The sequence below is a fragment of the Mirounga angustirostris genome, unplaced genomic scaffold (genome assembly GCF_029215605.1).
Source record: "Mirounga angustirostris isolate CCGP_5_RB_7025 unplaced genomic scaffold, mMirAng1.0.hap1 SCAF_17, whole genome shotgun sequence".
NCBI classification, from domain to species: Eukaryota; Metazoa; Chordata; class Mammalia; order Carnivora; family Phocidae; genus Mirounga; species Mirounga angustirostris.
Window position 1 is genome coordinate 28,298,197 of NW_026991725.1, and position 20,668 is coordinate 28,318,864.

At 54.2% G+C, this 20,668-nt stretch overlaps 3 protein-coding genes across 4 annotated transcripts in view; 1 reads left to right on the plus strand and 2 right to left on the minus strand.

The window, feature by feature from the left end:
• The window catches only part of PYY (peptide YY), a 57,960-nt gene extending 37,374 nt beyond the window's left edge, over nucleotides 1-20,586 (minus strand). Inside the window, exon 1 of the mRNA XM_064582417.1 lies at nucleotides 16,618-20,586. The gene's annotated coding sequence lies outside the window, so the exon portion shown is untranslated. The remainder of the gene's footprint in view (nucleotides 1-16,617) is intronic.
• On the plus strand, nucleotides 40-5,483 carry NAGS (N-acetylglutamate synthase). 2 transcript variants are annotated; one of them, XM_045888818.3, is made up of 7 exons: nucleotides 40-863; nucleotides 1,396-1,670; nucleotides 1,784-1,997; nucleotides 2,266-2,446; nucleotides 2,789-2,960; nucleotides 3,059-3,241; nucleotides 3,876-5,483. In XM_045888818.3, exons 1-7 carry the CDS (start codon nucleotides 438-440, stop codon nucleotides 4,027-4,029), a joined length of 1,605 nt encoding a protein of 534 aa, XP_045744774.3. In that variant the 5' UTR covers nucleotides 40-437; the 3' UTR covers nucleotides 4,030-5,483. The 2 variants fall into 2 exon arrangements, with proteins under 2 accessions (XP_045744774.3, XP_054366767.2); XM_054510792.2 differs by lacking the exon at nucleotides 3,059-3,241.
• TMEM101 (transmembrane protein 101) lies at nucleotides 5,457-8,989 on the minus strand. Its single transcript, XM_045888819.3, has 4 exons — nucleotides 8,757-8,989; nucleotides 8,274-8,454; nucleotides 7,265-7,411; nucleotides 5,457-6,479 (listed from the first exon to the last, which is right to left on the minus strand). Exons 1-4 carry the CDS (start codon nucleotides 8,891-8,893, stop codon nucleotides 6,171-6,173), a joined length of 774 nt encoding a protein of 257 aa, XP_045744775.1. The 5' UTR covers nucleotides 8,894-8,989; the 3' UTR covers nucleotides 5,457-6,170.
• Nucleotides 20,587-20,668: the final 82 nt, after the last annotated feature.

Here is a 20,668-nt window from a genome sequence, read left to right on the forward strand (position 1 = left end):
CCTCTCCTAGCAGTCTCCTCCCTCAGTCCCACGGTAACGGCCACTTACTCTCCCCTCTTGCCCTCCTCACACTCCCGTTTAATCATCCAGAACCCCGCAGACCGCCAAAGCCACCCTGGGTCCCCTGAGCCCTTCCTGGAACCGGCCTTGGCAGCAGATGAAAGACACCCCGCCACCCCTTATCTCTGCCTCGTGACCCGCGCTAGTGGGTTCCGTCCCCCCCTCCAGGGGCGGGGGATACTGGTGGCCCCGCCCTCCGACCCATGGCCTGACCCTCCTCAAATGCACCCAGAGACGACTCTGCGCCCCCAGTCCGCGCCCCGCCGCGGCTATCCCAGCCCCGTCTTGCAGCAGGTTAAGAGCCCCCCAGAGCCGGGAGCTGCGGACAGAAGCGCACTCGTGGGCGGGGGGGGGGGGGGGCAACCGGTCTGGTTGTCATGGCGACGGCGCGGTTGGCCTGGGCCCTACGGGCCACCTCTGCGGGAGGAAGGCTGCGCGGTCCCCGAGGCACTGGGGGCGCCCGGAGACTGAGCGGCAGCGCGCGACGGCGGGCGGCCGGGGGCGCCAGCCCGGGGCGCCGGCTCAGCACCGCCTGGGCGCCGGCCCAGGCCGCACGAGAAGGGACCGAGGGCGCCGAGGAGGACACCCACTCGCCTGCCGCGGAGGAGCCGGAATGGACGCCGCCCCCCGCGCCCCCGGCCCCTCCCGACCCCCCCGGGCCCCCGGCTGGCCGCTCGCTGGTGCAGCGGGACATCCAGGCCTTTCTGAACCAGTGCGGAGCCAGCCCCGGGGAGGCGCGCCACTGGCTCACGCAGTTCCAGACCTGCTACCACTCCGCCGACAAGCCCTTCGCCGTCATCGAGGTGAGCGGAGCGCGGCGCCGGCCATGTCACAGCGAGGGGATGGATGGGGGTTGTACAGCGACGGGTCGCCAGGCATGGCGGGACCAGCTGCGGACTCTGCACAGCGGAAGTGGGAAGGGGTTCGACGGTGCCCGGCCGAGTGCCCGGGACTGGGTGAAGCTGCGCGCTGTTCCAATAGTCTCACGCCCAGCCCAGGCGAGGAGACTGGGGACCCTAATCCACTAAGTGTGATGCGCTGGAGAAGTAACCCCCCCCACCATTGGAGAACCTGGACAGGAGCCGCCTGGGTCACCCCTCCCCCCAAGAAGTCAGAGAGTCCAAGGTCGCAGGGAGGCACAGAGGGAGGAACACTAATGTGAGATAAGGGGATGGCAAGACCCAACGGGGCAAAGGGCGGAGCAGGTGGGCGCCGGTAGCCAGAAATGGCGCCTGACTGCTCCTGGGCACGGTAGGGGCACCGACAGGGGCCCTGGGACCAGGCTGCAGGAGTCAGAGCCAGCGTTGGCCCTCCTGAACGTGCCCTCTCCCGCAGGTGGAGGAGGAAGTACTCAAGTGCAGTCGGGCTGTATCCAGCCTGGCCTTCGCCCTGGCATTCCTGCAGCGCATGGACATGAAGCCGCTGGTAGTCCTCGGGCTGCCCGCGCCCACCGCGCCCTCTGGCTGCCTTTCCTTCTGGGAGGCCAAGGCACAGCTTGCTCAGAACTGCAAGGTGCTGGTGGATGAGCTGCGGCACAACGCCGCCACTGCCGTGCCCTTTTTTGGCGGCGGATCGGTGCTGGGCGCCGCGGAGCCAGCCCCTCATGCCAGGTTAGTGCGGGCCCCGCCTGGCCCGGCGTGCTTGGACTCCGCTCCGCCGTGCGCCCTGCCCGAGCCCGGCAGGCCTGGAGGGGGCCCTCTTGAGCACCACGTCTGGCCCACAGCTACGGCGGGATCGTCTCGGTGGAGACCGACCTGCTGCAGTGGTGCCTGGAGTCCGGCAGCATCCCCATCCTGTGCCCCATCGGGGAGACGACCGCGCGCCGCTCCGTGCTCCTCGACTCGCTGGAGGTGACCGCGGCTCTAGCCAAGGCGCTACAGCCCACCAAAATCATCTTCCTCAATAACAGAGGAGGCCTGCACGACAGCAGTCAAAAGGTGTGTCCCCTCCTTACGGGCTCCACTCCCGCGACTCTGGGCCTGCATGAGCCCCTCTCGTGCTCCCTGCTCGCCTCCCAGACGGGCGCCAGAGTCATTCTCAAGCCGGGTGGGTCGGAAGCGGCGTGGTGCCCAGATCCGAACTCTCCCTGGCCGAGGGCTCCGGGAGGAAGTGAGGGTAAAGGGGTCGGTGAGGAAGGGTCCGTGGGGCAGGGGCGCAGTTCGTGGCCGGCTGCAGGCCAGAGGCTCACCCCCTGCCTGGACGCAGGTCCTGAGTAACGTGAACCTGCCCGCCGATCTGGACCTGGTGACCAACGCCGAGTGGGTGAGCGCCAAGGCGCGGCAGCAGGTGCGGCTCATCGTGGACGTGCTCAGCCGCCTGCCGCACCACTCCTCGGCCGCCATCACCGCCGCCAGCACGCTGCTCACCGAGCTCTTCAGCAACAAGGGTGAGGGCCGCGCCTGGGGGCGGGGGCGGAGACCAGGCGAGACCGGGTTTCGGGGGAGGGAGGCGGGTCTAGGGGAAGTAGGTGGGTCTCCGGACGATGGACGGAAGCTGAGGGACAAACTGCTAGGGGAAAGCATCTCCCTGTGTGAAAATCATGTACATATCTATGCCGACCACAGAAATCACTTCATTGTGGAGATCTCCCAAAGAGGGTCACTGCCTCCTCCGCGCCCCCCCCCCGCCCTGTCGTATCTGGACCCCCCACCAGGCAGGGCAAATGCAGGAGCGGATGGGACCTGGCTCTTGGGCCAAACTAACCCCTCCTCCTCCATGCCACCCCCAGGGTCCGGGACCCTGTTCAAGAACGCCGATCGGATGCTGCGGGTGCGCAGCCTGGACAGCCTGGACCAGGGCCGCCTGGTGAACCTGGTCAACGCCAGCTTCGGCAAGAAGCTGCGGGACGACTACTTGGCCTCGCTGCGCCCGCGGCTGCACTCTGTCTACGTCTCTGAGGGGTGAGCCTGCGGGCCCCAGAGGGCAGGGACCGAGGGACAGAGCTGGGCAGGTTGGGGCCAAGGAGAGGTCCCAGCCTGCCTCTCCCCTGCTGCGCCAGGTACAACGCGGCCGCAATTCTGACCACGGAGCCCGTACTGGGGGGCACCCCTTATCTAGACAAGTTTGTGGTGAGCTCCAGCCGCCAGGGCCAAGGCTCGGGCCAGATGCTGTGGGAGTGCCTGCGGCGGGACCTGCAGACGCTTTTCTGGCGCTCCCGGGTCACCAACCCCATCAATCCCTGGTAGGTCCCGCCCCCACCCCAGCCCCGTCTCTCCAAAGCCACGCCCCCGGAAGGACCGGCTTCCCCCAAGGAAAGGGCTCCACTCAGTGTGGCCCCACATTCCCCAGGGAGCAGACCACCCACGGAGTCTGAGATTTCCCCAGAAGCAGAGCACACTTAAAGACGCTCTGCCCCATGGCAGTGGATTCCTTGAAGACGCTCCCCAACTCTCCCAGAGTCCTCAGAAATCCTGACCCTCCAGGCTCTATTCCAGGCCCAGTTGCCAAGCGCTGACCCCAGGCCCACTGCATCTCCAGCAAAACATTCTCTCCTTTCTCTTTCCTTCTGCAACTATCCCCTCACCCAGCTCTGTGGGGACCAAGAGGTGAACAAGAACCCCTCCCCTGGAGGCACAGAGAGCAAAGGACATCCTCAGTCTAACCTTCCTAGCTTTGGGACTCTGGCAGGTCAACTAACTTCTCTGAGCCTTAGCTGCTTCTCTGGGAAAAGAGCAAGGCACCACCAGACTCCTGGCTGCTGCTGTAAGGATGAAACCAGTAATATCAGGGTGTCTAGCATGTAGTAGGTCCTCAAAATAACCAGTGAGTAGTGAGCACCGGCCTTGCCCTAAAAGCCTTCCCCTTCCCCCCACCAGGTACTTCAAACACTGTGATGGCAGCTTCTCCAACAAGCAGTGGATCTTCTTCTGGTTTGGCCTGGCCGATATCCGGGACTCTTATGAGCTGGTCAACCATGCCAAGGGGCTGCCAGACTGCTTCTGCAAACCAGCTTCTGACCCAGGCAGCTGACCCTCACCGCCCACCCTGCAGGCCCTGGGACAACCAGGGTGAACCAAAAGCCATGCCTGCTGGAGGTGATCCCAGGCAGCCACAGGCTGGACCAGGCTTGATGGCTAAGTGATCTGCAGAGGAGGAAGCAGCTCCTACTCTACTCTGCCCAGAGGGGGGCGCCCAATTGGGGACAAGCACAGGAAGAAGGGTGTGACCAAGACACCCTTCCTCACCCTCACCACTGGCTCCAAAGCTATAACCCGGGGCCTTCAATTTTCAGTCTAGAGATATGGGAGGTGAGGGTGGGGGGCTTGCCTTCCAGGGCTCTACTCAGGGATAACCTTAAAGGTGGGCCAATTTCTGTGGCCTCTGTTTTGAGGCTCCCTTGCCCAAAATATCACCCCCATTTGCTTGATATTCCACTACTTATTTTAATTCCTTTGGGTCTTACAACTTTTCAGGAGGCCTTCATTAAAACACAAATACTTGTCTGAGAGTCAGCTCACACTTGAAAGGAATGAGCAGTGACCTTCTGGGAGCAAGATCTTGAGGGTTGGAGAACCAGGGGGCTCCCAGAGGGAAGAGAAGAGCTAAATGAGATGGAGTGCCCCCAAGATGAATGCTGTCACTGCCTCCCTCACCTGGGTGTCAGCAGCCCCCCAGAGGGGCTCCCCTCCATCCCACAGACCAGACCAACAGCAGCTCCAGCTCTCTTTCCAAGCAAGGCCCAGGTTTGGATGTTTTCCCCTCGGTCCCGCTGGAGGCTGTCTCCATTTGTGGGAACAGAACACCTCAGCCGGCGGGAGTCCAAAGCCAGAGGTTTCATTCTGCATTTTTGACCCCCCACAATGTGCCAGGCCCCCATACTGGTCGCTGAGCTACTTTCAATCAGGAGGCGCATGGACAAGTACAGAGAGGACCATCATGGCACAGCGGGGCCACGACAGAACCAAACCCCAGGAGCAGCCTCTGACTTCCCTCAGGAGAGGGGTGACAGAGTGCACCGCTGTGTGTGGGCATTAGACAGGCCCAACCTGGAATCCAGCTGTGGCTACATTTGCTCTGTGCCTTGAGGTAAGCTGCTCGCCTTCTCTGAGCTTCCATTTTCTCATCTGTAAGATGTAGAATCCTCATAGTGGACACTTAATGTTAGTCCCCCCCATCCTCTAGCTGCCCTCACCAAAGGTTTCTTCAAAAGAAACCAGGAGGATAAAAGGGGAGGAAGAGACAAGCTATGACACAGGGACTGAGGGGATGGATCAAAGGCAGACTACAGGGAGGATCCTGACTAGACAGCCAAAGGCCTGTGGGAACTCTCAGAACAGGGCAGAGATCACAGGAGGACCAAAGTGGGGCTTAACCAGATGTGGTCTTTCAAGAAACCCAAGATCAATCCCAGCCAATGGCAACATGCCCTGTGGGGAGAACATAGAAGCAAAGCCAAATGTCTATATAAAATGTTTATTTTTGGAGGACTGTGTGGTCTGGTGTTTGGGAGGGCACTCACCCCAACCAGGCCAACATAGAGCCGGAAACAGAAGGCAGGAGACGGGACGCTGGCCACTGCCTACCCTACCCCTGCACACCCCAGACTGGGGCCTGCTCTGCTTTCAAGGTGGGGCAACAGCTAGTGCTGCTTCTGCCCCCGGGATACCCTGAGAACTCACGTGACTTCTGCGGTGCCCGGCCTCTCGGCTCCTCCTGGCCCAATCCTGGCATCAACATACATACTCACTCTCAGTCTCCAAAAAACACTATAGAGCCTAGCTGCACTTGCCAGGCTCAAAAAGGAATCTTTCACATTTGCTCACTTCCGGTTCCTGGTCTTCCTTTCTCTGTCTCCCACTCTCAGTACCCCCACCCGAGCCCTGCCTTACTCCCTTCTCTGAGACAGGAGACCCAGGAAGCAGTTGGCCTCAGGTCTCCTACTAACGAACAGGAAAAACCCCTGTAAGGCATCATCATCAGGGCTCCCACCCCCCAAGGGCCGAGCCCAGGCACCGGGGAAGAGACCTGCCTCTTACCAACACATATACACACACAGCAAAGAACCAAACCAACAGAGCAGAAAGCATAAAGAAACAACTGGGCCAGCAAGGAGGAAGGCAGGGTGGCCCTCAGTGGCTCCCTGTGCCCATCTCGGCCTCTTGCCGTGCCACTCAGCCATCAGTGGCCAGGATGACGGCAGCCCCGAAGATGCCCACACTCTCTCCAAGGAGCTTCATCTGGTTCCAGAACTCAACGCGCCGTGTGTTGTGCCAGTAGGCAACATTGCCATCAATGAGCAGCATGACTGGGGGCAGCAGTATGGCCAGGATCTGGGCAGCCAGGGTCACGTAGTAGCCTGACAGGAAGGCCAGGGCCAGGACGCCATACAGCACGAAGAACAGCTGGATCATGAGCTCCCCTCCCGGGAGATGGTTCAGATAGGCCAGCCGGTCCTCCTTGCTGTGCTGCAGTGAGTAGGCCTAAAGACACACCATCCTCTAAGTCTCTCTGGAGGGCTGAGGAGCCTGTCTGGGGACAGCTGCCCCTGAGATGGCACCTGCAAGTCCGCCTCTGCAAGGTGGGCTTCTGACTCCCGGCTCAGAGTTGGGGCTCTCGGAGAGGAGGGCCTGCATCTTCCCCCCCCCCCCCCCCAGACTAGGGAGCTCATGCGGTTAGGGCCTGGCTCTCCTCACCTTCAGGGCTCAGGAGAGTGGAAGTGTGTCTCCACTGCCAGACTGGGGCTCTCACCTCTGAATACAGAGCTCTGCACATGGGATATGGTGCCCAGTAACTAAGATGAAGCCAAGTGACCTGGAGCCTGTCCAAATCCCCATCCACACTGGCTCAGCCTAGGTCCTCCAGTAGGGAGTACCGTAACTTGCTACCCTAGGCAACCCCCACCGACTCTAAGCGATAGAGCCCCATCTGGGGTCTGAACCCCACCAAACCTCTCCTTTGCCCCCTCTCTCAGTCCTCTGGGGGCTGGAGCCATGAGAGGACCAGTCCACCTTGTTCTCCTGACTCTCAGGCTTGGGACTGAATGGTCCATGCAACCTCTTCTCTCCCTGGTGGCCATAATGCTGGAAGAAGGGACTCTCAGCCAGGTCTCAGGCACTTGAAGGGCCTCTGAGGCCCAAAAGCTGGCTGGGGCAGTTCCCAGGAGGCAGACCATCAGGAACTACATGCAAGGCCTTATTCTGCCCACCTCCCTGGGTTCTACTTCACTCCCAGGCAAGCACTTCCAGCCAACAGCCCCCCAACCTACCACGCAGATGAGGTAGATGCCCAGGAACACCTGGCCGGTGGACTGGAGGGAGCGGCTGCGGGGTTTCCGGCGGTAGAGCTCCCCAGCACCGCTGGCCAGCACCAGAAAGCCGCCGATGATAGCAACTGTGCGTGAGTACATACGGACCTGGACCGGGGTGAGGGGACCCCAGTCAGGAACTGCAGCCACCACGTTTCTCCTGGCTGTCCAGAGCACAGAAGTGCCCATCGCTATACATCCCATTCCATCTGATGAACACTCTTACCATTTCCAAGTGTGGTGGGCAGGTGCAGCAGAGATAGATAACTCTTTTTATCAGAAGTGGAAACTGAGGCCCAGAGGGGTTACTAAAAATGTCCAAGGTCCTACAGAAAGTGGCAGAACCCAGACACCAAGAGTTGCCCCCTCTGCACCTCCAGGAGTACAGACTCAAATCCCAATGTTCTTTCTGCTATATAGTATAGTCTGTCCCATGAAAAAACCATTGATCCCACTGTCCAGTAGCTGTTCACACATCTGCCTCCCCGACTGGACTGACAGTCCCTGCCTTTGTCCAGGATTATCTACAAGCTTGCAGCACCTGGCACGGGTTCTGACACTTTCAGGTTTATATGCTGCACTAAATTAATTAAATTTCATAAGATCAGATGGTTGGAACCAGTACTCTCCAAGGTCCCTTTAGCCCTATAGTCTGACATTACTCAACTAATGGTTTAGAGGGTTCTGGTCTCACCTGCAATGCTAACTGTGGTGTGACCTTGGGAAAGTCTGTTTCTCATCTTCGGACCTCAGTTTTCACACTCTGAAAGGTGGTCTTGTGTGGTCTCTAAGGTCCTTTCATCCTTGCAGTCTGTAATAATCTCCACAAGCCTGGGGCTTCTGCCTTCCCAGGCTTCACACTATGCACCTGGCTAGCACCATGCATTTCCCAACTGCCGCGGGGCACAGGGCACTGGCCTCGGGCTCCCCATCCCCCTAGCGAAGTCCCGCCTTGGGCCGAGGTGCTCACCTTCAGCCAGTCCCCGTAGTGGACGTAGCCCCCGATGTAGGCGGCGTAGGTGCTAATGGCCAGCTGAAGGGCGGCCCCCAACGCGAACCAGCGCCGCTTCACTCCAAAAGACATGAAGCTGGCGCACAGCACGGCCGCCCCCAAGTCGAAGTACAAGTAGGGCACTGGGATGTCGGGCTTCCTGCGAGCCGGATAGGGGAAGAAGCAACGAGGACAGAATGAAGCGGGAGAAGGCCCTCGCGAACCCTTGAGCTCCCACAAGCTCCACTGCTCCCCTGAACCGGAGGCCCTTCTCACGGCCAGGACCCCTGCACTACGCTCGATGCCCACCTTGCCCCAGACCAGAGCCCCTAACAAGCCCGAGGTCCTAACTCTCCCCCAGCCCAAGGGTCCCAACTCCTTCCCCACCTCACCGCACCCCCGTTCTTGGGACGGGCCGTACCGCCCCCCCACCGCGCTCGGCGGCCGCGTGGGCCCGCTCACCGGCGCGCCTCGGCCCTCTCAGCGTACAGCATGAGCTGGCTGAAGCAGCCCCAGAAGGGGCAGCGTGTGAGCAACACCGAACCCAGCTGCATGATCAGCTGCAGCATCCACCGTCGCGAACCCATCTTCGACGCCATCTTGGGGAAGGGCAGTCCGCTGCGGCGTCACCCCCGACAGGGAGGCCGGCGCCGGGATGCGACACGCAACTTCCGGGTGTCGCGAAGCGGCGGGGGTGGGGGGCGGGGGTATCATTTTTCCCTTCCGACGAGAAACAGTGCTCTCGCTCTCAAGTTCTGGACTGAAGGATGTGTTCCAGCTGCGGAGTTCAGCCTTTCCCTCTGCTCAGGGACTTAAGGATCCCTCCTCGTGACTCCAAAATTGAAAACTAGACTAGAGGAAGAAACAGTGGGTTCAGGTTATCAGAACCGTGGGCGAACTAGTCTTTGCTACTAAACCTGGGCTCCAATTCTAACTCCAACCCTAACGGACTTTGGGCCTGCGCTTTCTAAGACCCATCTGTAAAACGGAGAGGACATGTATCTCACAGCGTTGTTAAGAGGTTTAAATGTGGCAGTGTTGGTACCAGCTCATAGTAGGGGATAGATAAATGGTGTAAACACACACACACACACAATCTCTCTACTTCTGTTTAATTTCAGAGTAAGGTGTTCTCTTGGCTAAGTCACTTGTAGAGAAGTTTGGTCTGGGTCTGTCTTCCGTCTGTCCCTTGAGAGAAGAGCAAGATCTGATGTGGACACACGGGACATCTCAAATCAGTCTATCCTCTCCAGCTCCAATGCTCCGGCTAACTACCATCTTTTGTTGGTTGAACTACAGCAGGCTTCAAACTGGCCTCCCTCCCCAGCTTCTGCTTTGGTCTCCTTGTTAATTCTTAGCTCCCCTATTTTATGTTTCCCTAACATCAGATACCCTTCCTTTGAATCCCTCAGCACAATGGTAATTATATATTTTAGATTCTTTGTTAACAACCAGATTAACCCAAGACTGGGAGCTTCATGAGGGCAAGGACAGTGTCTGATTTGTTTACTATTATATCCTCGCAGCATAGTGTACTGGTTGCATTCAGGAAATACATGCTAAATAGAGAAATGAGGGGCGCCTGGGTAGCTCAGTCATTAAGTGTCTGCCTTCAGCTCAGGTCATGACCCTAGGGTCCTGGGATCGAGCCCCGCATCAGGCTCCCTGCTCAGTGGGAAGCCTGCTTCTCCCTCTCCCACTCCCCCTGCTTGTGTTCCCTCTCTTGCTGTCTCTCTCTCTCTCTCTCTGTGTCAAATAAATAAAATCTTTAAAAAATAAAGAGAGAAATGAACAAAAGATGTTGCTACTAGGTCTCTTTCAGAGTAGATATTCTGTAATTATTTGTTCAATAAGTGGGTAAAAGTTCTGGGCACTCCAGGATTGCCACTATCTTCCTGCAGCCCCCTACCACCCGGCAACACACAAATTCATCTTCCAATATTGAAGTTAAGACTCTACAAGCATTCCCACCAGGCTATATAATTCAGATCTGTTTGCTTCCTGTTCCCTGGGGTGGGGAGAGGAGCCTCAAGTGAATTAAAAATTCCCACTCAGCCAGTGAAAGCTACACAAAACACCTCTCACATCTTATTTTTCATAGTCACTGGGATAAAGCCTGGGCATAACAGAAACGTGAGAGAGAGAAAGATATACCCATACAAAATCTAGGAAATGGGATCGTGTACATATATGCTGGGGTGAGGGTGCAGGAAAGGAATGTCCAGACGAAGGGAATGAGAAAAAACCTGGATTAAAGGCCATTCTGTCTACCTCCCCCACACACCAGTCACAACCACATAAGGTAAGTTTTCCACAGGCACATAGTACAGAATCAAATTTTCAATTGGCTTTATTTTGCCATCTCTTCAACCGATTCTCAATTCAAATGTGACAAGAATGCACAGCCCTCAGGAAGGAGCTAAGGTGTTGAGGAGGACCGGAACTGGGACGGTGTACGCCCATAAAATAGTTGCAGGAGCCTGGCTGGGTTGTGCCCACAGGAGCAATACCCCTACCCCATCCCACCATCCTCATAACTTTAGCAACAGCAGCGGCCAGGGACATGTGTGGGGAAGCACAGGAGACTGGGATTCATGAAGCTTCCCTTGGTACCCATCCCACCGTAATTCCCTCTGGTCTTCAGTCTCTGCCTTCTACTGCCCTAGTCCCCAGAAGGTTGTTGAGAAATACTAAGGGCCAAATCCCTTTCGAGGGTTGGGAAAGATGCTGGCATTGTGCTAGGTCAGAGAATCTGAGTGGGAGGGTCAGTGGCCCTGCCAGAGGAACACAGCCATTTGTCCCCCCACCCCCCAACTCTTCCCACTCCTGCCCAGGGTGACAACTCAGCTGGAAAGACTTCTGAAGAACAGCCCTTTTTGTCGTCTACATCTCTACCTGCCATCCACATCTCTATCTGCTCTCCCTCCCCAGCTCCTCTGGAGCCCCGCCTGTGCTTGCACTCTGCCACAACCAGAGCCACAGTGACCAGCATGGTGCCCAGGATACCCCGCACAGTAGCTGTCTCAGACAGGCAGAGCCGGGCCTCCACACTGCTCAGCACCCACCCACCCCCAACAGCTGAGGGCAGGACAAATCAGGTTGCCCAGGTTGGCACCCACAAGTGCCACAGGTGGTCCAGGCTTCCCAAAGGCCCACTGCAGATCACATCACAGTCTTGCACGCAGGTGTTATGTTATTGGCCAGCAGCAGCCACATGCCCTCCATCCAGATGTCTGCAGTCACCTTGAAACTGAAGTGTGGCAACCAGTTGTCTACAAGAGAGAGGATGCCCAGCGCCAACAAGGCCGCCGAAACCTCAGCCTCCAGCTCACTGATGTCATTCCCAGCCAGAGAGGACCTCCAGGCCTGGCATGGTGGCCAGGCCACACGTAGCAGTTTCTAGCCAGCAAGAGCCAGTGTAGACAGAAGAGGCCCCCAAGCCTGGCTGTGCCCAGCTCGGTCAGCCAGTTGGGACTCAGGTCGAACTGCTCCAGGTTCCCCAGGCCCCATAGGCTGCAGGGGTCCAGAGTGATAAGCAGCTTGTGAGAAAGATCCAGGAGGAGCACAGAGCCCAGGGTGGTGAAGAAGTCCAGGGGCAGCAGACCAGGTGGTGGTGGCTGAGGTGCAACCGCTCCAGGAAACCCAGGCCCCCTAGGGCTCCTCCAGCCAGATCCCACAGGGCACTGTGAGAAAGCAACAGCACCCACAGTCCCCACAGGCCCTGGAAGGAGCCATGTGGCAGGCTGAGTGGGTGGAGGCCCCCCCAGTCCACCACGCTTCCTGCGGCTGGACAGGTAGGTGCACAGTGCTGGGAGCGCTGCCGCCAGATTCCCGAGTAAGGCCATGGCCACTGTGAGGAAGGAGTGGCCACACCTGCCCCATCCTTGCCCCATGAGGGGCTGGGATGACAATGGCCTCAGGCCTACATCAGGCAGTCAGATACACAGACCTTCGTGCCTCACTCCTCCACCCAGGCCTCTGGGGAAGTGTGGGCGTGCTAGGGAGAGGAAAAATAGATACCATTCAGGGGTCTCACCATTTGCCATGTCCCCCAACATGGTCTTATGGACACCTCCCTCCATCTCCCATAATTTAACCTGCTACCAAGGCTCTGGCAAGAGCCGTCACAGCCCAAGACCCCAGCATTTTGATCCCTCACCCCAGCCACCTCTCATTCCCTTACGCCTATTAGGATGAAAAGCAATCAGGGAAGGGGCGCCTGGGTGGCTCAGTCGTTAAGCGTCTGCCTTCGGCTCAGGTCATGATCCCGGGGTCCTGGGATCGAGCCCCACATCGGGCTCCCTGCTCCACGGGAAGCCTGCTTCTCCCTCTCCCGCTCCCCCTGCTTGTGTTCCCTCTCTCACGGTGTCTCTCTCTGTCAAATAAATAAATAAAATCTTAAAAAAAAGAAAAGCAATCAGGGAAGATGGTCTTTTAAACCCCAGCACCCCCTCTTTCCTCTCACTCCGTACCCATCCCCACTTATTTCCCACACAGCCCGGGAGCAACTCTGCCTTCTCCTGCCCCTAAACACTCCCTGGGTCACTCAACCAGCCAACATTTGCAGAGTCCCTGTTCTGCAAGAGGACACAACCTTGACTAGATCCTGGCCTAATCTGGCCACTGAGGTCAGAAGTTCAACACACTCACCTGTATTCCTGGCACCACCTGCCAACAAGTATAGCCCCAACCCAGAAATAGCAGTGAAAAGAATCTCAGCTCTAGTTACCTGCCCTCCTGGCCTCCTGCCCCAAGAGATCAGCTCTTAGGGAAGCCATAGCGCTGAGGGTAGGGAGGGGGGGGAGGGTGGGTGGGACAGGTTGAGGATATCTCCAAGGCCTTGTGGCCATAATTATAACCAGGGGAGCAGGATCCTGCCCTGCCTTTCTAAGAACACCACTCCTCACTCCTCACACCATGGCCCTCTCCCTTTGAGCCCCACATCCTGGTCTATCACTTGTCAAGATGGCAGCCTGAGGCCCCTCGAAGGCCTCAACTCACCACACCTCACATCCACAAGTCAAAAAGGAGCCAGGTATCTTCTCTTTCATTCTATACTGCCTGTCTAAGAAATCTGCCATCATCTAGAATTCACCTAGGTCTTCTCTGGACACAAAGGAGGGAAATACTCTCTCGTTCTCACTAGGCCAAAGGTCAAAATACTCCATTCTGGCTTTTGAAGAGTGTCCAGCATTGCTTTCTAAACAGAGGGGTCTGGGGACAGGGTGTCTGTACCCAGCACTTCTGCCTTGCCCTAGGAGGCCAACCAAACAAGTTTCTTTCTAGGTTCCCTACTGTGCTCACTAGCCCCACCCAACAAACTCTTAAGAGAATCACAATGGCCATATTGAAGAGAAGGTTACCAAGGGCCAGGCATCTCATTAAAGGCTTCATTTAATCCTCAACTGAGACACTCATTTTACAGAGGAAACTAATGCTTGGCAAGGACACAGGGGCTGCCAAGTCATACTGCTCATCAGTGGCAGAGATGAAATCTGACATTACCTAGACCTGTCTGAATCCAGCCATGCTCTTAACCACAGTGTCCAAAGACTGTCCCACATGCCAGCCAAACACTTCTCAAAGAAGTTAAGGTCTACGGGTGAATCACACAGATTATCTCCAGAATGGGAAGAACAGCTGAGCCATCATCAATCAGACGTGAGCCCCTTTGAATTAGTTCAAGTGATCTGGTTGAAGAAAATTATAGTGAAAATTTTGAAAAATCATTGTCAATAATCTTTGAGGGGTGCCTGGCTAGCTCAGTCGCTGGAGCGTGTGACTCATGATCTTGGGGTTGTGAGTTCAACCCCACACTGGGTGTCGAGATTACTTAAAAAAATAAAATATTTTTTAAAAAATTATAATAATCTTTAATGGATGCCTGGGTGGCTCAGTCGGTTAAACGTCTGCCTTCAGCTCAGGTCACAATCCCAGTGTTCTCGGATCGAGTCCCACATCGGGCTCCCTGCTCAGTGGGGAGTCTGCTTCTCCCTCTCTCTCTGCCCCCTGCTCATGATCTCTCTCTCTCTCTCTCTCTCTCTCCTTTCTCTCTCCAATAAATCTTTTTTTAAAAAACTTTTAAATTAAGAATAATCTTTGAGAAAATATTATAAACTGAAGGTTACCAGAGACTTGAGTTCATGAAAAGTTCCAATTTTCAAAAGTCAGACCAGTGTAACAACAGTTAACAAAATTCAGAAAGGTTCATTGAACATGTTGTATGAGCAGTTACCTAGAACACAGTGACCACTAGGTGCCCCATGAGCACACCAAAAATAAGTTATACTCAAACAACTTCAATTCCCTTTGTGATAGGGTAACTAGATGACTATCATAGATAAGCATCTGGATATTAAAGTCTCTCATCACATTCCTTGGGATAATGAAAACACAGAAGACAGTTTATATAAATTGGAATTAATACAACATTGGGATGGATAACTATTATATTATAGAATCAAGATTTTTTAAAAGCTCTTAATAGGCTGGAATAGTTGGCTGAAAAAGGCCATTTCACTGGAGAAAACAAGACAGTTCCCAGGCACATCTGTGTGCCCCTCACCCGGGGGCTGCGAGGAAACATCCTGAAGAGCAAGGACTAGCGTCCTGAAGACTTCAGCTCTAGCCACAGCTCTAGAAATGAGCTGCAGCTTAGAGGACAGAAGGACACAGTACCACATGTTTCTCAAAGCAGTGAGCTCCCCATCAATGAAAGTGTTCAAGTAGAGACAGTCTGTCAAGGATGCTGTAGAGAGGATGTTTAAACTGGAAGACAGGGGCACCTAGGTGGCTCAGCTGGTTAAGCGTAATGATTCCGGGGTCCTGGGATTAGAGCCCCGGGTTGGGCTTCCTGCTTCCCCCTCTGCCCCTCCCCCCACCCGTGCTCGCTCTCTCACTCACTTTCTCTCTCTCAAATAGATAAAATCTTTTTTTTTTTTTTAATTTTATTTATTTATTTGACAGAGAGAGAGAGCACAAGCAGGCAGAGTAGCAGGCAGAGGGAGAAGCAGGCTCCCCCCTGGGCAGAGTCCAAAGTGGGACTTGATCCCAGATCATGACCTGAGCCAAAGGCAGACGCTTCACCAACTGAGCCACCCAAGAGCTCCTCAGATAGATAAAATCTAAAAAAAAAAAAATTATAGGAGTGCTAGGTGGCTTAGTTGTTAAGTATCTGCCTTTGGCTCAGGTCATTTGATCCCAGGGTCCTGGGATCAAGTCCCATGTTGGGCTCTCTGCTCAGCAGGGAGCCTGCTTCTCCCTCTCCCACCGCCCCCCCCACCCCACTTGTGTTCCCTCTCTCGCTGTGTCTCTCTGTCAAATAAATAAATAAAATCCTTATTTTTTTAAAAGATTTTATTTATTCATTTGAGATAGAGAGAGAGCATGAGCAGGGAGAGAGGCAGAGGGAGAGGGAGAAGCAGGCTCCCCGCTGAGCCAGGAACCCGATGTGGGGCTCGATCCCAGAACCCTGGGATCATGACCTGAGTCAAAGGCAGACGTTTAACCATCTGAGCCACCCAGGTGCCCATAAATAAAATCTTTAAAAAGAAAATTATAAACTGGAACGCTGGACTATTCCCTATGAGCTGCAACATTCCTGGTATTTCTAAGTCAGGATATCTGTGCTGAGCTTCTTTTTTTTTTTTTTTTTTTTAAAGATTTTATTTATTTATTTGAGAGAGAGAATGAGAGACAGAGAGAGAGAGAGAGACAGAGGCAGAGGGAGAAGCAGGCTCCCCGCCGAGCAGGGAGCCCGATGCGGGACTCGATCCGGCGACTCCAGGATCATGACCTGAGCCGAAGGCAGTCGCTTAACCAACTGAGCCACCCAGGCGCCCCTGTGCTGAGCTTCTGATACCACCTGGGCCATCCCTGGCCCTGGAAGCATCCTCCATTTGCACACTGTTCACATACTGACTTCTGGCTTATCCTTCCCATAGCAGGACACAAGGATGACAGCAGGACACTTTCAGAAAGGCCAATCTGAACAAAAACCAAAGTGTATCTGAGGCCAGCCTCCATCTGTAGGGGTGAAGGGTCCATTGCTATAATCATTCCCTTGCAGATATCCACAGCCGAATTCCCTTCTCCCTCCAGAGCGCACAACCTGATGAACACCCTCGGTTGCACCCAGCTCTCCAACTTCTGCGTCTGCACCTCAGCCACTTGATGGGACTACCACAAAGTCACAAAATGGGCATCTCGTTACACCCTCAATGCACAAGTTCAGACCTCAGCAACCATGCCATTTCTCCCGTTTACTGAACCACTGGACACATACTCCTTCACCCTCACCTCCCTGTCAAATCTACGAACTCACCGGCAACTGTGCGGTCTTCTCTTTCCTTCCTCTTTATAGTGGAAGAAAGGCTCCCCCTCCCATCAGAAGCCAAAACATCTGTGGCCATGGATCTCGTCTCCCATCTTCTGGAGTTCACGATGAGGTAATAACTCCTAAACATCCAGCTCCAGCCCAGTCCTCCCTGCTGAACGCCAGGGTTGTCATCCACCTGCCCACCTGCCATCTGCTCTTCAGGGCTTCACGGGTAAGACAAACATGGCAAAATAAGAATCTCGATTTTTCCACAGACCTCTTCCTCTCTCATTGTTCGCCATCCACACGGAAGCTGCTCTCGGTTCCTCTCCCCCTCACCACCTCGGCCTCAAACCTTCTCCATCAGCAAACCCTGTCAGTTGTGAAGTCACTCATGTCACCACCATGCCCTGCCTAGATGACCGCAACAGCCTCGGAATGCAGCGGTCTGTTTCCACCTTTGCCCCCTGACAGACTAAAGCCCTCGACAGCTTCCAACCCTCAAACTGCTCCCCACTGTGCCAAGAACAGATTCCAATCCCTACAATGGCAACAAGGCCCTGCGTGATCCGGCTCCGGCTCATGAGGCTTCAGCCACCTATCTTCTAGTGGTTCCTAAAAACCTCAAGCTCTTAGCACTCTCAACTTAGCACCTGCTGTTCCTCCTATCCAAGCACTCTTGGCTGGCACCTTGTTCAGATTTCAGCTTACACGACACCTCAAGGGACCATCCGAGAATATTCTCTGCAGAGCAGTACATGTACCTCCCCACAGTGAGCATGAGCAGCTCCTTGAAACTAGGAGAGAGACCAGAATAAAGGGGGCCAGATTCGAAAAGAAGCCTCGTTAGTCCCTCCACTAAAACGAACTGTGGGAGTCAGCATAAGGGGTTAATGGAGAGGTTAGTTGAGAAGTCACTAGAAATATGCCTCACCCTCACCTTACTTTACCAGTACAGGAAGAGATTTAGTTCCCCTTTAGACTTTTCAACAAAGTTGAAAATGACAGGAAAATGGAACAGGGAGGCCACAACCCAACCAGGGTTGGTCCCAGCTGCCAAAGTATGCTCTCAAGAAACCTGAGGAAGAGCTCCGTTGCTCCCACCTTGCTCTTCATCTCCCATGTGCTTTCCTGATCCCTTGTCCTCTTTCTAAGCTTAACCTTGAGATTAAGCTCAAATCCCACTCCATCCTGGATTGCTTTTCATCTTGACTCAGGCAACTCATCTAGTTATTAAACTTCTACCTTCAGTCATACTCAACAGCTGGGTGCTAGGGAATAATACAAAAATGAGTAAGTCATTATCCTTGCCTTGCAGCCTCAAAATCCCCCATCAGATCACTCAAGGAAAACCTAAACAATAACTATAATGCAAGTCATACATGCCGCATGACATGAGTGATACAAAAAATTCTAGGAATCGCTTTCCACTTTGTCGAGGATGGCTTCACAGGTGGCTTTGAAGCAAGGCATTGTAGGATAAGACAGACAAGATAAAATAAGATAGGCTGGGAGTAATCTGAGAGATCGCCTAGCCCCATACCACTTCTATGTAACGATTCTAAGATGCTAAGATTAGAGTGCACTTCGTGAGCTGGGGATGAGGCAACCAGTTGGCAAGTTTCATCTGACATTGTGAAGTACATGGCATTGTCAGAAGTGCAAGGGGTGGGGAGAAAGAAATGTTTTAGAATCTAGATGTTAGCAATTGGGGGTGGAAGGATACGTTTGCCTTATTTTCTAGCTTTCTCTAATGAGCCATGTAAGGCTTTTATAATAAAAAAAAGAACAAACTCGTTTTGAAACTTTATTACAGGGCGCCTGGGTGGCTCAGTCATTGAGTGTCTGCCTTCAGCTCAGGTCATGTTCCCAGGGTTCTGGGATCGAGCCCCGCCATCGGGCTCCCTGCTCAGCGGGAAGCCTGCTTCTCCCTTTCCCGCTCCCCCTGCTTATGTTCCCTCTCTCGCTGTGTCTCTGTCAAATAAAGAAATAAAATCTTTAAAAATAAAAAAATAAAATTAAAAACAAAAAACTTTATTACCCAGCAGCAGTCTATGACCAATGGATGCCATCCTTTCCTCCCCTGTAAGGTACCTGGTGCTATTATGTCGAACCCCTTAAGTTTAGGGAGTACACGCTGAGGATTTTAAGTTTCTCAAAGGAGAATTCTTTGGCGTGAGCAGCCTCCAGCAGTGATGAGAAAGCAAACCCACCATGTAAACAATGATCATCCTCCAACCCAGATGACCAATCCCAGTTCCCAGACCTGACCCTGCCACTCTTCCCATCTCTACTCACCCTGCACATTGCAGGTCCTAGCCTCATACGTTCTCACCACCGTGTCCCCCATGTCAACAAGACAGGAGGTTCTATCCCTGTATAGGACTGAAAGATCTCTAAATCTTCCTTTACTAACTAGTAGGTCTTGTTGAAGAACAGATTGCGACACACATATTCTTAACTTCAAAAATATCAAGGAGCCTTTACCCTGAATCACTGGTTCCAAGCTGAAGCCCCTGACCGAATACTGCAGTGTCTGAGCAATTTTCAAAGCAGCAAGAAGCTCTTCACAGCACAGACTCAGTATCCGCTCACTGTGGGAATGTTACTTATACCCTACTGACAGCAGCAAACCCAAAGGCATGTGGCCACGGGGAGGGAGGTCATTGGGTGCCGGGGGCTGGAGAGGTCTGGGTGTCCTGGGGGAGAGAGACACTGCAGAGCTACTTGTATACGTGTCATCAGACACGCAAGCCCTCCGCACCACACTCTTCAATAGTTCGTGTTCTTCCAATCTAGCGGGCCATTTCCGCCACTCTCCCCTGGTCTGTGTCCCATCCTACACCTGGCAAACAAGTGAGCAGCGTACATGCAATCGGTTTGGAAGTCAGAGAGTGGCATTCGCAGCCCACGGGTGGATTTAAGCCTGGGGTTTTGTTCCAGCTCTGCCACCACGGGTAGCAGTGGTTCTCAGGACGTCACACAGCCCTGTGGAACCCACTCTCCTTCTGCAAAAGGAGTAGTTTTCATATTATAATCAAAGGAATTCCCCACGACTGCAGGGCAGAGGTAGAGGTGAGATCTGAGAGACAGAAGGCAGGAACAAGACACCCCCCACCTTTGCCCAACTGTTTTACGTGATCAGCCTCATTTAAAACGCCAGCTAAAGACAGACTTCTAAAACAAAGCCGGAGCCTCTGATAATCATCTAATCCAGGCTCATCCCCAGACTCAACCATCCCAGCACGAAGCTAACATTTACAGAGCACCTTCTAGGTAGCAAGCGTTTTAAAGATCTTTAGCCTTCCACACCAACTGCAGCAGACGGGTATGAGCTCCATGTTGACCGTGGGGAAGCTAAGGCTCAGACTGGTGAAATGACTTTACCCACATGAGGCAAGGGAGGTTTGGGGATTTGAGCCCAACTATTTATGCCTCCAAAGCCCTTGTTCTTTCTTCTTTACCTCACTGCCTTTCACACAGTCTTAACTCCACCTCTTGAAGTGCTTCAAGTTCCCCCATGTCATTTCATAAAGAGTCAAAATTACTCCCTACCAGAAATAGTTGGTACCTATGGTCTTCCACTCACAGACCTAAATGGGGAGGAAGTGATGGTGTGGATACATGACACAAAGCTTCCTCCCAGGCTTCTATTTTCCATTAATCACGTTCACACCTTTAATGGCATCTCTTAGGATTTCTAGAGCTTACAAGGTCTCTCTTCTGTCTCCCTCTTTCACCTTTTCCAGCTTACACTTCCGTGCAAACTAAATTGAAGGCCTGGTACTTTAAATCTAGCTGTGGCCAATGGCAGATAAAAGTACACTTCTCGGTCTTTTTTTCTTCCAAACAGCCCGTAACAAATGGCCTCATGTACGTGCCCACCTCTCTGTGCCCCTACCCCACTCACACACACCTCCCAACCCTGGATCCCCTTCTTAAATTATACACTTTGCACTCTATCTCTGGGTGAGCTCCAGGGGGTGGAAGGAGAGAGGGTAAAGAGTAGGAAGCAGAGAATCTAAAGGGAAAGATTACCAAACACCCCCCCCTTACA